Here is an 18,093-nt window from a genome sequence, read left to right as displayed (position 1 = left end):
CCAAAAGTAGGAAATGCTGGGCGAGCTGACCACTAATAATAATATCAGAAGACAAAACGATATATTTATCGAAAATGGACCCATTAACAAGTGGGTAACGTAGATTCATCCACATTAATATGAGACTCTTTTATAACCAAATACAAACTCTTTAAGGGAAAAAAGCTATCCAAACCTACCTGGCCCCTTGTGAAAAAGGTAATTGCCCTCCCTTGTTAAATCATGAACCAACTCTGACCTGTTGAATAAAGAAATCACTTCAAATAGAACCTGTCTGACAAAGTGAAGGAGGCTGAGAGATCTCAAACAGAAACACATCAATTCAAGAACAGATGAAAAAATCAAACCATTAATAACTATAAGTCTGGAAAATGTTACAAAGACATTTCTAAAGCTTTGGGACTTCAGAGAACCACGGTGAGAGCCTTTATCCACAAAATCAGGAAGAAATCAAGAAGGGGGTAAATACTTCTTCACAGCACTGTAATATACATATAATATATAGGACTTCTTCTTTTAGAAACAGTAGAAAGAAAAAACCTCCACAGCATTTTATGAACTTTTCCTACAGGTATAGGTGCAGGGTCCTGTCTGGTTTGTGTTGATCCACAGCTGCTGCTTTAAACCCTGTTTTCAACTGAGACACTGAGGAATAAAAGGACTCTTTGTTGCTCTGAAATAACCTTGTGGATATTGACGTATTAACGCGTCAGTATTAATCCCAGTCAGCTCCCTGACTGAGTGCTGAAGGAACTTCCAGCTCTGCAGCCACTCTGACTTCTTCTTCTTCTTCTTCTTCTGCTTCTCTTCCTCTCTCCGTTTCCTCGTCTTCATCAGTCGGAGGACCTCGGAGCCTGCGCCCAGTTCGAGGCCAGTCGAAATGCCAGGAACATGATGCCGAGCGCCAGCTGTGGCATTTTCCCAGAATTCACCCTGAGAAAGCCCTCCTCGGAGACCGACATCGAGAACTGGGCGTCCAAGCACTTCAACAAACACACACAGGTACTGGAGGACAGTGTACCGCACTCACACACACACACACACACACACACACACACACACACTCACACGCATGCATGCACAACCACCCATATGCTTTGTTTGTGTGTGTCTGTGTGTGTGTTTACTGTTTATTACCACATGTGAAGAGTGTACTTAACCTGAGCCAGGGAGAAATGTGCCACTGTTGGTGCGGTGTGTGTGTGTGTGTGTGTGTGTGTGTGTGTGTGTGTGTGTGTGTGGGAACACGGGCTCTCGGTGACCAGCTGATCACTAATCAGGTTTAGCTACTGGAAAAACACAGTCCAGCTTGAAGATTGGAAACAGCAGCTTGACAGAAATTCCCAAACACAAGGTCCAACGTGTGTGTGGAGGCCCGGCAGAAAGCCCATCGTTTGAGTGAGATTTGTAGGAACAGTTCTGTTCCTCCAGACTGAAACAGAGACGGATTAAAGTTAAACCCAGAAGAAATGAGGAGGGAGTGGTGCAGCTCATTAATGAATGTCTAGTCATTTCCAACTTTATTCTGGGACTTTTTTTCCCTAATGCTCATTTTTTTTTCATCCTCTAACCATCTGTATGTTATATTGAAGTTCTAAATTGAAAATCTTTTAATTTACAGATTTGTATTAATTTATATAGCAGCCTATTTGTTTATTTATTGGCTCATTTACTATCTTATCCTTTTTATATTTGCGAACCATTTTTATTTCTCTCAGGATGCTATCTATCTATCTATCTATCTATTTATCTATCTATCTATCTATCTATCTATCTATCTATCTATCTATCTATCTATCTATCTATCTATCTATCTATCTATCTATCTATCTATCTATCTATCTATCTATCTATCTATCTATCTATCTATCTATCTATCTATCTATCTATCTATCTATCTATCTATCTATCTATCTATCTATCTATCAACCTTTATTTAACCAGGTAAAGCTTATTGAGATATATAATCGCTTATTCAAAAGCGACCTGGCCAAGAGGCAGCAAAATTACAAGTACGAGCAGTAATACAAAAAAATAACAATAGTTCAATAAATAAAAATGAAATTAGTAAGGATAGATTGAAGGAAGTGCAACATCTGATTTAAATACAGTGACAGAGCCCAATGCTTCCGATTTCCTTAGTTTTAAGAATCTTAACAAGGTTATCAAGAGGGATCAGGTTTCTATCTATCTATCTATCCACCTATCTATCTATCTATCTATCTATCTATCTATCTATCTATCTATCTATCTATCTATCTATCCATCTATCCATCTATCCATCTATCCATCTATCCATCTATCCATCTATCTTAGTTCCTTTTGATATTGATTCAGAGAATGTGAGTGCAGGACGTGATCAGAGTGATGGAGAGCAGCAGTGATGAAGCATCATTACAGAGATGAATCCACATGTGAGAGTTCAGTGGAGCAGAAAGCAGAGGCTCCGCTCTTCACACAAGTGGAGAAAAAGTGATGTGGGTCAGATGAGTGTGTGAGGTCAGACATGACGGACACCCGGAGAGGGACGGAGGTCTGAGAGAGGTGGAGGGGGAGGCTGTGACCTGCTGCTGCTGCTGTCAGTCATTTCACAACAAAAAACAAGACACTCACTCACTCAGCCCCAGGGTAACTTAGGTCTAAGACCAGCGTTACCATGGTAACAACTGATGACACCTGTACTGAGCGGTAGCAACGAAACACATCCTCATAGCGTGTGGTTTGCTGACATCTGCAGCGAGACTGCGGACGTTTTCATTTTACAAATCAGGTTTTCCTCCTTATCGTCACACTCTTCATCCACTCCTCTAACTACTGAAGCATTGGAGCACTGATAGTTCCTCTGCCACTCCTCTCAACCTCTCTGCTGCTCTCTCCTCCTCTGTATCCCTCCATCCCTCCCTCCCTCCATCCTCTCAGGGTCTGTTCAGACGGAAGGTGTCCATTGCCAACATGCTGGCCTGGAGCAGCGAGCCCATCAAGAAGCCCATGATCGTGACCTCGGACCGCGGCGTGAAGAAGGAGGCGGTGGAGATCTTCAAGCTCATCCAGACCTACATGGGAGACCGCCGCTCCAAGGCCGACCCCCCCGCGGTGGCTCTGGAGGTAGATTCACTCACCCCAGCATCATGGTGTTGTTCGGTGGCTCTGGAGGTCTGTGCTGCACACTACCCACCCCCATTTGATTCACTCACCCCAGCATCATGGTGTAGTTCAAGTTAAAGTTCACTTTTATTTATATAATGCAATTAAAAAGACCTGTAACGGTCATCCAAAGTGCTTCAGAGCAGAGACAAAAAAAAAAGGATACAAGATGTAGATACAATAACACCAGGTTTAGATGGTAACCCCTTCATGCCCCTTCATTTTTAAAGAAAATAGTGTTTTCCCATTCAGCTCTCAGTAAGGACAGGTCTGTGTGTTTGGTGGTGATCACAGTGTTTCTCTATAGCTGTGTCCGAAATCACTCACTCATTCCCTAAGTTACTCCCTACTCACTATATAGTGAATTCAATATAGTGGACTATATAGTGGACTCACTGGTCAAATGAAAAACACTTTCGGACACTACTCCGCCGCACAGTTAATTACGTATTACGTTGCGTAATTAAAACGTTTCGACTGTGATCGTAACGGCCGGTAACGGTGATCCGTGACCGCAATGCATGATGGGATATCTTGCTCCGGTTAGTGACCATCGGATGTTCACTACATTTGGTGAATTGTGGGATACATTCAGTGCACTATATAGTGAACATTAATAATCACTGAACATTCGGCCACCACTACAAAATGGCGTGGTCACTACAGTATATAGTGCACTATATAGTGAGTAGGGGGTGATTTCGGACACAGCCTATGTCTCCTGTATGCAGCAGCCTGAAAAGCCTACAGCTCTCAGGATCTTTGAACAATCAAATCTATTCTAGATTCTATTCTAGATCTATATCTACTTTGGTTCCTGGTTGGTTGAGGGGCAGGCCCTACTCTGTCCTCCCTATCTGTTAGGACAGAGTAACCAATCAAGAACCCCAAGACCAGAATAGATTTGACTGGACAAAGATATCGGGAACTGTAGGCTTGTTTTCAAAACAAATCCTGCCTCCAGTCTCCTAATTGAGATCCCATCACATACGTTTTTAAATGAAAAAAGAAAATAAATAGTAGTTGTATGTGGATGCAGGACGCATTACTGTTTACACTTGTGTTCAATGTGGTCACAGTGCGTCCCTGACCACCTTCAGAGGTGGTTTGGCTGATTGGATCACAGTCCGTCCTCAATGTGTCATGGCTGCGTTCACACCTGGACTTTCACGTGGTCAAGCTCTATCTGACTGCAATCTGATCACTGAGAACCATGCAGCTCCAGATGAATGATAACGTTGCTCTGTGTCTGTTGAAAATGTCTTGGCAGCAGCACAACACAACACTGATTTATCATCAGTTAGACATTGGACATGTTCGCCAATTTTCTCCACATCCAGCAGACACACAGCATGTGGAGGTGTCTGTCTCTGCTGAGCTTCACCATAACCACAGAACGATACCAGAGGCTCTGCAGCAGATAAATTCTTCATTATATCCACCTGCTGCTCTCTAACTTTGTCTGCTGTCAGGTTACAGGTGGGAGGTTACTGGGTTAAATTTTTTACCAAAACAAATTGCAGCTAGAACAAGGCTGGTGAGTCTGAATCATAGTGAGGTTGTAGGCCAGTAAACTAAAAGCTGAGCTGATGGAAATGACATTAGTTCTCTCACCACACATAATGATCTGAGTCATTTACAGTAAGAAGGTATTGATTAGGGCCACTGTAAGAATATGAGGTGTTATCGTGCAGCTGTAATGATTTAAGGAAGCACTGAGAAGCTGATCAAATGTGACTGACAAGAAGAAATAACAAGACTTAGCTGTGGCACCTGTACACATTCCAACACATTACTGTAGAAGTGCAAACTGCTGCTTCACTAATTGAGGAAACTGAGGTTTCAAAGATTGTTACAAGCCTGGGAGAACTTAATATTTGCTTTAGAGACAATCTAGTATCGATGAATGTGTAATTCAGCACCATGGAGAGGGAGGATGGCAGGTTAACAGTTTTTGTGTTGAGTGAACATCCCACAACCCACAAATAAATTCCTATAATAAATTATTATACATTATATATTTCTTACTCATTGAATTTACAATTTATTTTTTTTTAAAATGTGTTTTGAGTTAATATTTTTGATGTTATTAGGTAATGTGTTCCATCCTATAATGGCTCATTATTACAGTATGTTTTATGTGTTTGTTCTTGGTTTAGGTGCCAGTAAATTATCATATCTGAATTGTCTGGTTGCATATTTGTTGACATTTCTGGTGAACACTATCTGATCTGAGAAATATTGTGGTTTTTTTTTTATTGTTAATCATATGATAATGACCCACTAGCTCTTTACCACAGACAGGGTACAGTGGTAGAAAACTGGGCTGCAACAATACTGCTGAAATTCTGGTATTGTGACAAGCCTAGATCCTTGTGTAGATCCTGTGTGGATCCTGTCTAGATCCTGTGTAGATCTTGTAGCCTATAGATCCTGTATAGATCCAGTGTAGATCCTGTAGCCTATAGATCCTGTATAGATCCAGTGTAGATCCCACCTCGTATGTAGAGAAGCTTCAGGATTCTGTGGAGGAAGCAAAGTGATGAGATCTCAGCTTTTCCAATATTCCCCCACCGTCACTGACATCTTATCACTGACTGCTGCCTCCAAAAGTGATCACAGATTTGAATCGACAACTCTGTCATAAAGAGAACTCACTGGCTTCGTGCCTGTCTCCATCAGGTGGTGGTGCGTGGGTGGAGCAACCAGGGTCTGCGCGACGAGCTCTACATCCAACTGTGTCGTCAAACCACGGAGAACTTCCGCTACGACAGCCTGGAGCGAGGCTGGGAGCTGATGGCCATCTGCCTGGCCTTCTTCCCCCCCACGCCACGTTTCCACACCTACCTGGAGGGCTACATCTACCGACACATGGACCCCCTCAACGACACCAAGGGTGAGGGAGCAACGCACCAACACAGAGAGCAGAGCAAACTGTTCTGACTGATAGGAATTGTACTCTAGATACCTGAGGTCCCCATGATGTAGTGTTGTAGTCAAGACCAAGACCGAGACTTTGAGGGTGTCGAGACCGAGTCAGGACCAAGACCAAGGGGGGGGCGAGACCAAGTCCAAGACTGAGACCAAACCAATGCTAGACCATTTTCAAGACCATTACTGTATTCGGTAGCAGTTCTGATAATAATCATTTGGCTTGATATTTACATTATTCCTCCTTAGCTAAAAAGAAAAGATGATTTTATATCAAATCTAAACCACATTTAATGTGAACAAAGTTTGGATTGCACAGAAGAACACAGAACAATGTAATATTTGTTGAATTACCTTACATAACCCAAAGTGAGTGAGTGACAGAGAAATTTGCAGTTAAAAAAAGATCTCACTTCAGCTGTGACAGGTCTTGACAGGTCTTTTTTTTGTCATTCAAATTTTTTATTTATTTTAACATATCTTTACAAACATTTCAAATGTCATAGATATGGCATAAACAAATGAATAGTCTGTTTAAGAAAGTAAAAAGGAGAAACAGATAGATAGGACGAAGAATGGTTTTGACAGGTCTTGAGAAAAAATCTGAGTTCAGCTTGGCCGAGACTGAGACAAGACCAAGACCTTGAAAATGTGGTGTTGAGACCAAGACTAAAACACTACCATGATGGTTCCTACCCAGAACTTCCCACTGACCATCGGTCTGCTTCTTACTCCTCTGTCACAGAGACATGAGGATCATCTTGAATTGAATTGAAAGCCTTTATTGTCATTATACATCAGTACAACGAAATTATGTTGCTACTCCACTTGGTATGCAATCAATAAATAGTAAAATAGTAAAAGCAATAAAACAATAAATAAAACCAACAACATCAATACAGAAAGTGCAAGAAATGCAAAGTGCAACAGTGAATGTTCATGAATGAGAGGGTGGCTGGGGGGGTTGTCATCTCTGTTTGGGGGGGGTTGTCATCTCTGTTTGTTTAAGTGTGTTATGGCATTTGGGAAAAAGCTGTTTGTGAATCTGGTGGTTCTGGATTTGGTGGACCTATAACGCCTGCCAGAGGGCAACAGTTCAAACAGATGATGACCTGGGTGTGAATTGTCCTTGATGATGGTTTCTGCTCTGGAGAGAATGCGGGAGTGTGCAATGTTTGACAGAGAGGGGAGGGGGCAACCAATGATTTTCTCTGCTGTCTTGGTGATTCTCTCCAGAGCCTTCCTGTCTGCAGCAGAGCACCCTGCAAACCACACAGAGATGCAGTATGTCAGGATGCTTTCTATTGCTGACCTGTAGAAGGACACCAGCAGCTTTTGACACAGATCGTTTGGCTGATTTCAGTTCTGCTGGTAGTTTGTTCCACTTGTGTGCAGCATAGCAGCTAAATGCTGCTTCACCATGTCTGGTTTGAACTCTGTGCTCCACTATCTGACCTGAGTCAGTAGATCTCAGAGCTCTACTGGCTTTATACATGGTTTATACATGGTTTATACATGGTTTATACATGGTTTATACATGGTTATATATATATATATATATATATATATATATATATATATATATATATATATATATATATATATATATATATATATATATATATATATATATATATATATATATTATACATGGTTTATATATGAATCATAGCAGTGGATTATTCTAGAATTTAAAACATGACAGGAGAGAAACTTAAATCCTGATTTTGTCCTTTAAGTGAATGAAATACATTAGTGAACATCACTACAGTCAACAGTCACTTTGCAGTCACAACATGAAACCTATTTGCTCTTCACATTAGTCATTCATAACCAAATGTTGGGTTGAGATTGTTCAAATGCTTTTCTGTTGTTCAGTGGAATACACATTCACTGATAATAATCAGACCTTTTGTCTCTTCAAACACCACACTCAGTTGAACTGCTTATGTAGCAGCTGTTATATGATTGTTTCACATGATCCGTATCAGCAGACAGTTCACCACCTGACAGGGAAATGCAGACAATCAAATTTAACTTCTCCTCAGATCTCAGGTTCAAGCTTTGTTCTTTAACTTGAACCAGCAGTTAAAGAGGAATTATGCTGGATTTTTACCTCTTTACCTTAATTAAACAGCTTCAGAGTAATTGTTCTGGTTAAATAAATGACTTGTAACTAGTTCCAGGGAGAATGGAGGCTCTCTGCCTTCCACCTAGCGTCTCTTGGCTGAAAACCAACCTTATAAGATCAGAGCCTCCGACCTGGTGTCCCAGATCTCGTCTCTGTGGCACTGCCACACAAACAACCCATAACCCGTAATCTCTTGTTTATGAAAGATAAGACTACACAAATATACACATCGTAACATTGTATATGATAAATAACGTTATCTACTGATTGCTTTCTCACCGACTGCACATGGCCAAGAGGAGGGTTAGCAATACAGCAGACCATTTAGTAGTTGTTCATCCACAGATGTCATCCGTTTGTCTTCCCTCTCTGTGGTCAAATGTGAAATTGAGGATGTAGTTGTAAACTGATCCAAGATAAACAAGCGTCAGTCGGAAGCAGATGAGACTGGAGACGTCACTAAATGTCAGGACACGTCTCTGAGCCCGAGCCCATCGGCTGTGTGAGCTGCTTCAGCTCTAACATTTGAGTGCAATTTGCAGCGAGAGCAAGTTTTCCTGAGGGATCGCCAGCACACACACACACACACACACACACACACACACACACACACACACACACACACACACACACACACACACACACACACACACACACACACACACACACACACACACACACACACACACACACACACACACACACACACACACACACACACTCACTGCTATAAAGCTTCCATCAGAGGATGAATTTGATTGTTAACCCTCCTGTTGTCCTCCTGGGTCAAGGAAGAAAGGAAGGAAGGAAGGACAAAGGGAAAGATGGGAGGAAAGAAGGAAGGGAAAAAGGAAGGAAAGGTAGAAGGAGGGAGGGAACAGATTTGTTCAAGGAACTAAGAAGAAGGAAGAAGGAAGGAAGGGAGGGAAAAAGGATTGTGAAAAGATGGAACAGATTTGTTCAAGGAAGGAAGAAGAAGGAAGGGAAAGGGGAAGGAAAGAAAGATGGAGGTATATAGGGAACAGATCAGGTCAATTGGATCAAAAGAGGAAGGAAGAAGAAGGATGGAGGGAATGAAGGAAGGAAGGAAGGAAAGAAGGAAGGAAAAAAAGGATTGTGGAAAGAAGGAAGGGAGAAAGGAAGGAAAGAAGAAGGGTTAACCCTCCTGTTGTCCTCCTGGGTCAAGAAAGGAAGGAAGGAAGGAGAAGGAAGGGAAAAAGGAAGGAAAGGTAGAAGGAGGGAGGGAACATATTGGGTCAATTGAGTCAAAAAGGAAGGAAGGAATGGAGAGAAAAAGGATTGTGGAAAGAAGGAAGGGAAAAAGGAAGGAAAGATGGATGGAGGAAGGGAACAGATTGGGTCAATTTGACCCAGAAGGACAACAGGGGGGTTAAAGGGACATTGTGTAACTTCTCCTGTTATCTATTCACGAAAATCGATTATTTGGTTCAAAATTATGTTTTTCATTAATCAGTAATCCCCCCCATCAACAAAGTGAAGTGTTCCTTTCAGCTCTGAATGAGCCGTTCATATCATTCATATCTACATGGAGCCGGTAAGCTCGGTGCTGCTGCCATGTGGTGTCGCCATGATTTTACGTTCAGTGGCAGCGTGACGGTAGGAAACCACGGAAACTCAGTGGAGACACCGGAGCTGTCGGCTCAGGTCGAGGTGGCGTCTGTGAAAAGTCACCGTGGTAACGCAGTGAGGAGGAATGGAGCGTTACACTGATGCTGCATTCACCGACAGTTGGGCAGACGGCCGTCGGTAACAAACCAGATGTCATTTTAGTCACAGAAGTCGAGAGAAAGCCGGTAAAACAATACGACATCGCCATGACAACATATTGTCACGTGTATTGTTTTGCCTCGTGCTGACGGACCACTTGTTTACAAAGAGGCTTGTTTATGTGCAGCGGCTGTCGTCCGTCTGCCGTCTGCCCAATTTCAGGTGAATGCAGCATGAAAAATACGATTGAATTGTTTGAGATATACAACCGCAGCGCTAGATGGGAGTAATTCCTACACAATGTACCAGTGACTTTAATAGAAAACATTTTCACCCTATGAATGAGCAAATAAAATGTGATGCTCAAATGTGACTCATATTGTGGTGCGGCGGCCTGAGTCATTTCTCCTCACACACAGCCTGGCTGTTAGCAGGCTGCAGGCCGGCAGGTGACTGACAGGAGGCTTCCTGGGAAGACATTAATTTCCAAGTTGAATAATTAAATAGAAAACAAACTCCACCGAAGGCCATGTGTGTGTGTGTTGTGTCTACGTCTCAGCACCAGGTATTCTATCTGACTATCTGACACACACACTCCTGACCCCACCACCACCACACCCTCCCAGCCTCCACTCCTGTTGTTTCCCTTTGTTGTGTGTTTACGCCCCAGTTACCAGGAAACACGGTCAGACATGTTTTCAGTTGGTAGATGATCTGTCGTGTTATTCCTGATTTCTTTGATCTCAGTGCAGATTCTGTTGCTTTTCAGCTCAGAAATTCATTTTCATGGGAACATGTGAATTAATATTTTCACATCACACACGAATCATTGCGATTCCACAGATTCTGCACTTGAAGTCGTTTACAAGGGAAGAGAAGGGTCAAGGTTTTTTTTTTACAGTGTGTGGAGTATCGATTAGAGCTGCACTCACGACAGGGATGAAATGTCTGATAAGGAGGAAAGTGATACACACATACTAGTCCACATATCTTCAGAGCAGCTAGTTCCCTTGTCCCCCCAACAGAAAATCAATAATCTACAAAAGCCAGACAGACACGGTGTGGAGAGAGTCAGTCGCTCTGTATACCGAGGGTCAACGTTCAATGTGTCAGCTATGAAATATCATCCATCAGCCAGGACACACAGTGAGAGACAGCAACACTGACACAGTCTGAGTGAACCACTGTAGGTGTGGAGAGAGCTGGTTGGTGTTCCTGAGAGTAACACTCTGCCTCCCCCTACAGGCGGAGAGGAGGAGGAGCACCGGCAGCTCAGTGCCTGATTGAGGCCAAATGCATTATGTCACTCTGCACTCCAGCCAGAGCGCGGCAGTGTTCAGGGACTGATTCGTTTATATCGATACTCATTTATTTTACAGTCAGTTTTAATTTATATACTTGTGTCACCGCCCCTCAACCAATCACACGCACCATTAAACTAGCAACTGTGACCAGAGTGAGCCAGTAGAAGTCAATAATAGCTAAGGATGTTAACATGGGGCTCAGAGGAAGCTGCTAACTGGACACATGTGATAGTAGTTGTTGCTGTTCAGGCAGGAAGGAGGCACACGATTGGCTGAAAGAGTTCTTCAACATAATACACACTGATCAGGCATAAGATTATGAGAACTGACAGGTGAAGTGAATAACAGTGAATAACATTGATCATGGCACCTGTTAGTGGGTGGGACACATTAGGCAGCAGGTGGACATATTGTCCTCAATCAGAATCATACTTTATTGTCATTGTAAAGTGCATAATGTCGAAATTTGTTTGGGGTTCTCTACCCTGTGCAATAGAAAAAAAAATTTTTTTTAAAAGGAATAAATATAAGGCACCAAGATGCCTGTGCATATTCTCATTTGTCCAGGTCATAGTATCTCAAAGGAGGTTAAATCGAAAGCAACTGGACCTAGTTATTTGAGATAAGATAAAAATACAATACAAATACTTGCTAAAAGTCTGAATCAGTCAGACAAACAATCAAACAGTCTTCAGTTATTCAGCAGCCTGATCGCCCATGGATAAAACCTGTTTCTGAGCCGGTTTGTTCAACTCTTCAATGGGTCAGAGCAGGTGAAAACCTGGAAAACTGTTGACCAATTTTCCAGTCGTGGAAAACAAATGGAAAATGAGCAAAAAAAAAGTCAAATGTCCTGGAAAAGCTTGAGTTGTCCTGGAAAATGATTTATCACATGGTGACATCAGCTACCAGAGCTCTGTCTGTTTGACTTTTTCAGACCCCATCAAGGATTTATTTTCCAAAGAAGTGCCTAGTGAGAAAACTATTAACTTTGAGTTAATGAGTGTTTCCAGTATTGGACCGTGAGCATGAGGGTTTTCTCTGCTGAGTGACAGATAGAGGAGCAGCAGAGTTTTTGTGCTGTCCTATGATAAATTTATCATAATTTCTAAGCATGTAAGAGATTAGTTCATAGATAAGTTAGAGCCATAGATTGCACATCTTTAAATCAGACTTCTGGGGGTGAGAAGAGAATAAACATAGAAACAAACTGGTTAAATGTACAAAATAGGGTATAACTGTCAAAAGAAAAAAAAGAGGAACCAACACAATAATAGGCAGGTGGTCAGAGTGTTATGTCTGATCGATGTATATCGATATGTTAATGAATTTCATGAAGTGGTCATCCAGCTTCCAGAAAAGAAAAAGAAAATCCCTGAACTTCCTGAGCTGAATGAAATCATTTCTGTTGAAGTGCAGATAATTAATGTGTAAACACGTCTTGTCTCCTCCGTCTCTCCAGGAGTGGCCATCAGCAGCTACGCTAAATACTGCCACAGGAAACTGATGAAAGCTGCTCTGACCGGAGCTAAGAAGGTAAGATAAGACTGTCTGTCTGTTCCTGTCCATCTGCATGCTGCTGATCAGTTTTGTATTCTTTTTATTCTCCTGTGAAGTGGTTGGCTTGTTTCAATGCACCACTGTGGCTCAAGGTCACCAGAGGAAAAACTCTTATTTTTATATGTCTCAGCTGTTCTATTGCATTATGATGCATCTGTGTCATTTGGTGCTGGAGTAAACTACTGTTATTATACAGTGCATGTTATTATTACAATCAGCTCATCACTGGTTTGGGTTTGGTTTGACAATTATAGAATTTCCCTCGAGAGTTCTCCTTTCTAATGAGGATAATGGTGTGATTGAAGATAATCAGAGTGAAAGAACTCATCATCATTATCTGAAGTCAATTTCTATTATTTTTGTCTATTAAATTTGTCCTGCGACTGTTTCATACATGAAACCACAGAGATGGAGATAAAGAGATACTTGGATTATTCCATACGGGGATAATGTCTGTACAGCAGTTCATTAGAAATGATCTTATTCTAATAATTATAATAATAGTAAATAATAATTACAACTTAGTTTCAACGACAATTCATTGACTCCATCCATGAGTCATTCCTTGGGTTGAGGTGTTGATCTCCTGCTGCTGCTGTAGCTGCTTCTCTGACCTGCCTCAGTGTTGTGGAGAGGACGGTTGGTGTCTAAGACGTCCTGCTTCCTACACTGCAGGTGTGTCTCAACAACAGTCCTGAGTGTCCCAGCCCCCTTTTAACCAGCTTGTCCAGTCTCCTTGTGTTCAGGTCAGACTGCAGCATTAAACAGTCCACTGACCACTGACCGATGAGACATGTGGTGTTTCACTGCAGACGTCAGAGGAGCTGAGGAAACGCTGTCCCTTGGTAGAGGACACCTGTGTTCAGAGACCAGTGTGGCCATAAAACAGCTAGTTTACAGTTATTATTAAGGAACAGTGAGGATGTCAGACATCATTTGGTGGGACCATGTTACCCTTGAGCACTTGAGCGACAGCAATCAGGACACAGATGATGTTTAGCATCTTTTTTTTTAAAGTATATTTTTGGGGCTTTTTATTGCCTTTTAATCAATAGCACAGTTGAGAGAGAGAGACAGGAAATGGGGAGGCAGAGAGGGGGAATGACATGCAGGAAAGGGCTGCTCAATGCGGGATTCAAACCGGGGCCGCCTGCAGTGAGGACTGTAGCCTCAACATGAGGTAGCAGAGTGAATGCTGCAAACTAGAATCTGTATGCTGGATGTGATGGTTTTCCTCTCATTTTACACACACTGGACCTTTAACAAGGACCCAAATGTAAACGTAGCTGTCCCCAATGAGCCCGACTCAGTATAAACAAACCAACTAAAAGATGCCAGACTAAATTATGATCAGGTACTGAAATAAACATTATAATAAATGAACATAACATAACAACATATTACTAATAGGCATTTTTGCATAACCTAAGAGGGAATGTATACCATTTATATAACACTGATGTGCCTACACACACGCACACAGTCTGACCAGCTGACAGTCACTGAAGCAGGTGAAGGAGTTACAATGGGAAACAGAGCGGAGGAGATCAGTAGACAGACTGACATTTTCTTAGCTACTGGGTTTTAGAAGCATGGGACAGTCAACAAGAGAGAGAAAAAAAAGGATAAGGAAGGGGAAGGGAGAGAGAGAGAGGGTTTTGTGTGGAGGAACCTTCCTGACACCCCCACCCAAAGAGGTGGGGAGCTGTCTGTGTGCTGACCCCCCCCCCCCCCCTAATGCTCTGTTGGTTGAATGGGAATAAATCCCTGTAGGCTGGTGGAAAGCTTGAAACAGAAGAGGCTATTACAGATTATACCCATGGTTTTGGTATTACATGACACATAAGAGTGTATGTGTGTGTATGTGTGTGTGTGTGTGTGTGTGTGTGTGTGTGTGTGTGTGTGTGTGTGTGTGTGTGTGTGTGTGTGTGGTTGGCAGCAGCAGCTTGGCTCGGAGCCGGTGTACCATGTAGTGCATGCGTCTCAGCAGGTCACAAACAGCAGTGATTTGTCGGTGTCAGGCCTCCACAGAGTGATGCTGCTGCTCACCTGCCGACCTTTAACAGCACATTAACGAGCTGCATGTCCTGTGGACGGACGCATGTGTTTCTCACTGACACATGAATATTCCACTGTCCTCTGCTCCCACTGCTTCCTGGCCCACACTGCACTACACTAACACTGTACTCAGGCTGTCCTTCATCTGCCCGGCTGTAGGAGTGATTCCTGTGTCTGGGTCATTATCAAAATATGCCCAAGTCAAAAAAGTTTAAAAAAATGTAATTCAGTTTTCACTAGACAACTAGAATATTTGTCTTTTTTTTTTTTTTTTAATCTATCATATGTATTTAGTTTTCTGTCATTGGTGTTACCACACGGTAACTAGCCAGCTCAAAGCTAGCATGACGAGTCAGCATTTTATAATCTATAAGTTATACTCATTCAATTGTTTTTTTCCATAAAAATATTTAATCATAGCGCAAATCACAGTAACACCAATGACACAACAAAAATAACCATGTTGAAATGACACCAAATCGAAGGACAGATATTCTTTAAAAAATATTTTTATTATTAAATAGCCAATTTAGTTTTAATTTTATTCATTCCCAGTGTTTGCCCATTATTGACCACTTTTTTTTTTAAACAAAAAAGAGGAAATATTTTTATACTGTCCAATAGCATTGAACCATGGCAGTGGGACAAGTGTTTTTTTTTTAAGATACAAAGGAAATTCAAACTGAAAAAAATAAAATAAAACTGTGAATATACAGTATAAACTGAAATCATCATCATCATCATTTAAAATGGTATTAAATTACATAATTTTGGTTTAATGTGGATAACTTTTTTTTTTAATTTTCAAGCATTTGTGTGTCTGGAAAATGGAGGGACATGTTTTTCACCGTATTTTGAGAATGACCCGCCTATGTGTCTCTCTCTCTCCTCAGGGTCTGCAGAAGCCCTGTCTGGAGGAGATCATGCATGCCCATAATGCCATTTTCAGTCCCTCCATGTTTGGCTCGTCCCTGGAGGAGGTGATGTCGCTCCAGAAGGAGCGGTATCCGGACCGGCAGCTGCCCTGGGTGCAGACCCGCCTCTCTGAGGAGGTTCTGGGTCTCAATGGAGACCAGACAGAGGGGATCTTCAGGTGAGTCAGATACACTCCTTCAGATACATAACCTGAATGATTCAGTGATGCCTCCTTCTGTCAGGTTTTGTCCAAAGTGAGGCCAGAGTTTGAGTTTAAATCCCAAACTTCACTAAAATGTGAGGTTGTTGGATCTGAACAGCTGCAGAGATGGTGAGACTGGGTGACCGAGTGTGTGTGACAGAAACAACTCAGCTCCTTCACTGCCCAGCTGTGTGAAGGATTTTAGCTTCTACACAACCCCTGGAAACCTGGGAATAAAAAAAGAAAATACAGGGAAGATGGTACGTCAATAAAAGGGGGCTCAAGTGACCATCATGTAACCTTTGACCTCCAGGGTGCCGGGGGACATCGATGAAGTCAACGCCCTCAAGTTGCAAGTGGATCAGTGGAAAATCCCCACAGGACTGGAAGACCCTCACATCCCAGGTAAACACACTGCTGCTCCTCTGTGGCCGTGGCCTTGCCTCCACACTGCTGCCACGTACTAACTCCCTGTGTGTGTGTGTGTGTGTGTGTGTGTGTGTGTGTGTGTGTGCAGCGTCACTGCTGAAGCTCTGGTACAGGGAGCTGGAGGAGCCACTGATCCCTCATGAGTTTTATGAAGAGTGTATCAGTCACTATGACAACCCAGAAGCAGCTGTCAACGTGGTGCTGGGTCTGCCACACATCAACAAACTGGTGCTCTGCTACCTCATCCGCTTCCTACAGGTAACACACACACACACACACACACACACACACCTCATTACTGCGGTTCCACAACACTTTTAGGTACTGTACCTTGCTGAACTTCAGCTTTTCCTTCCGCTCCTGTATATGGCGGGTGAGGGATTCCTCCTCTGTCTCTCACCCTGAGGTTTCTCCTGTTTTTTTTTTGTTTTTTTTTATCATTAGTTTATTTGAAAAAGGACAATGTACATTGATAAAACATTGTAAAAACAATGTAAATGTACCCGAGTTAGCTAAAAGGCTAGTTTTCATCGCTAGCCAGATGTTAAAGGGCATCCTATAAAAAAGACAGCAACAATAAAATACCACATATAAAAAAGGTAACACATTCTATACACATTATTATATTGAAAGACAATAACACACATCCACAATTGCATCATGCTGTTATATATAAATTCATATTTTTGTTTGTTAACAAGCCATTTATTGGCATTGTGCTTGAATGAGTTGTATGGAGACATTCTGATTGATGGTGGAACTGTATTCCACTGATGTCCACGAGTTGAGGGTCTAAGGACAGAGGATGTTGTTATGATGCTGTGTAAAGCCCGAGACAAACTGTAAAAAAAAAAAAAAAAAAAAAAAACTTGCCTTGCCTGCCTTTATACATCTAAATGATTCAAATCCTCCATCTGCTAAAAAAACTTGATAAAAGTCACTGTTGAGCTTCACAAAACTGATACATAGAGGTTACAGGGTTACAGGCTCTAACTTTGAGGCAGCCTTCAGAAGACTCTTCTGTGTGTTTGTGTGTGTGCAGGTATTTGGTCAGCCTGCCAATGTGACCATCACCAAGATGGATGTGAACAACCTGGCCATGGTCATGGCTCCCAACTGTCTGCGTTGCCAGTCCGACGACCCCAGGGTGATCTTCGAGAACACCCGCAAGGAGATGTCCTTCATCCGGGTGCTGATCCAGCGGCTGGACACCAGCTTCATGGATGGAATCCTATAGCCCCCTCCCACCCCCCTACCTACTACCACACCCCCCCACTACCACACACACATACACACACACACACATACACAAACACACACCAGACAATCCATACTTAACACCTTTACCCCTTACAACCCTCCTCTGAACACAGAACAGGACCATAATACACATCGTTGCTGCTGAAAACCTTGTATCTCCAGCATGTTTACTTTTTCTGAACTAACACTTGATTTGAGTTTGTCCACTTTGCGTTGAACCAGCTGGGTTTTTTTCCCCCCCTTATCTCTGTAGATCTAGTCTTTTAACTGACATTTCCATGATATGGGAGCTACAAGGTTTTCATATAATAACAGAACTGTGTGTGCCTTCACATGATCGACTCTCCACGTACAGTGTGAAGGAATCAGCAGGGATCTCATCGTCTCACGGGACTCACATGTCAGCTCCACTGGCACACTCAAGAGGTTCA

The 18,093-nt window shown here is 42.3% G+C and overlaps 1 protein-coding gene across 1 annotated transcript in view; it reads left to right on the top strand.

Moving 5' to 3' along the window:
• Window positions 1–17,639, top strand: part of arhgap39 (Rho GTPase activating protein 39) — a gene marked incomplete at its 3' end in the record, with an annotated part of 105,469 nt that extends 87,830 nt beyond the window's left edge. The window contains exons 4-11 of the mRNA XM_083970695.1: window positions 838–1,002; window positions 2,920–3,105; window positions 5,827–6,040; window positions 12,701–12,774; window positions 15,750–15,949; window positions 16,287–16,378; window positions 16,491–16,660; window positions 17,445–17,639. Of these exons, the coding sequence (XP_083826821.1) occupies window positions 838–1,002; window positions 2,920–3,105; window positions 5,827–6,040; window positions 12,701–12,774; window positions 15,750–15,949; window positions 16,287–16,378; window positions 16,491–16,660; window positions 17,445–17,639 (1,296 nt within the window). The remainder of the gene's footprint in view (window positions 1–837; window positions 1,003–2,919; window positions 3,106–5,826; window positions 6,041–12,700; window positions 12,775–15,749; window positions 15,950–16,286; window positions 16,379–16,490; window positions 16,661–17,444) is intronic.
• Between the last annotated feature and the right edge of the window lie 454 nt (window positions 17,640–18,093).

The sequence above is a fragment of the Trachurus trachurus genome (assembly GCF_905171665.1).
Source record: "Trachurus trachurus genome assembly, chromosome: 4".
Classification (NCBI taxonomy): Eukaryota; Metazoa; Chordata; class Actinopteri; order Carangiformes; family Carangidae; genus Trachurus; species Trachurus trachurus.
Note: the sequence above shows the minus strand (reverse complement) of the source record. Positions and strands in the feature narration are given on the sequence as shown.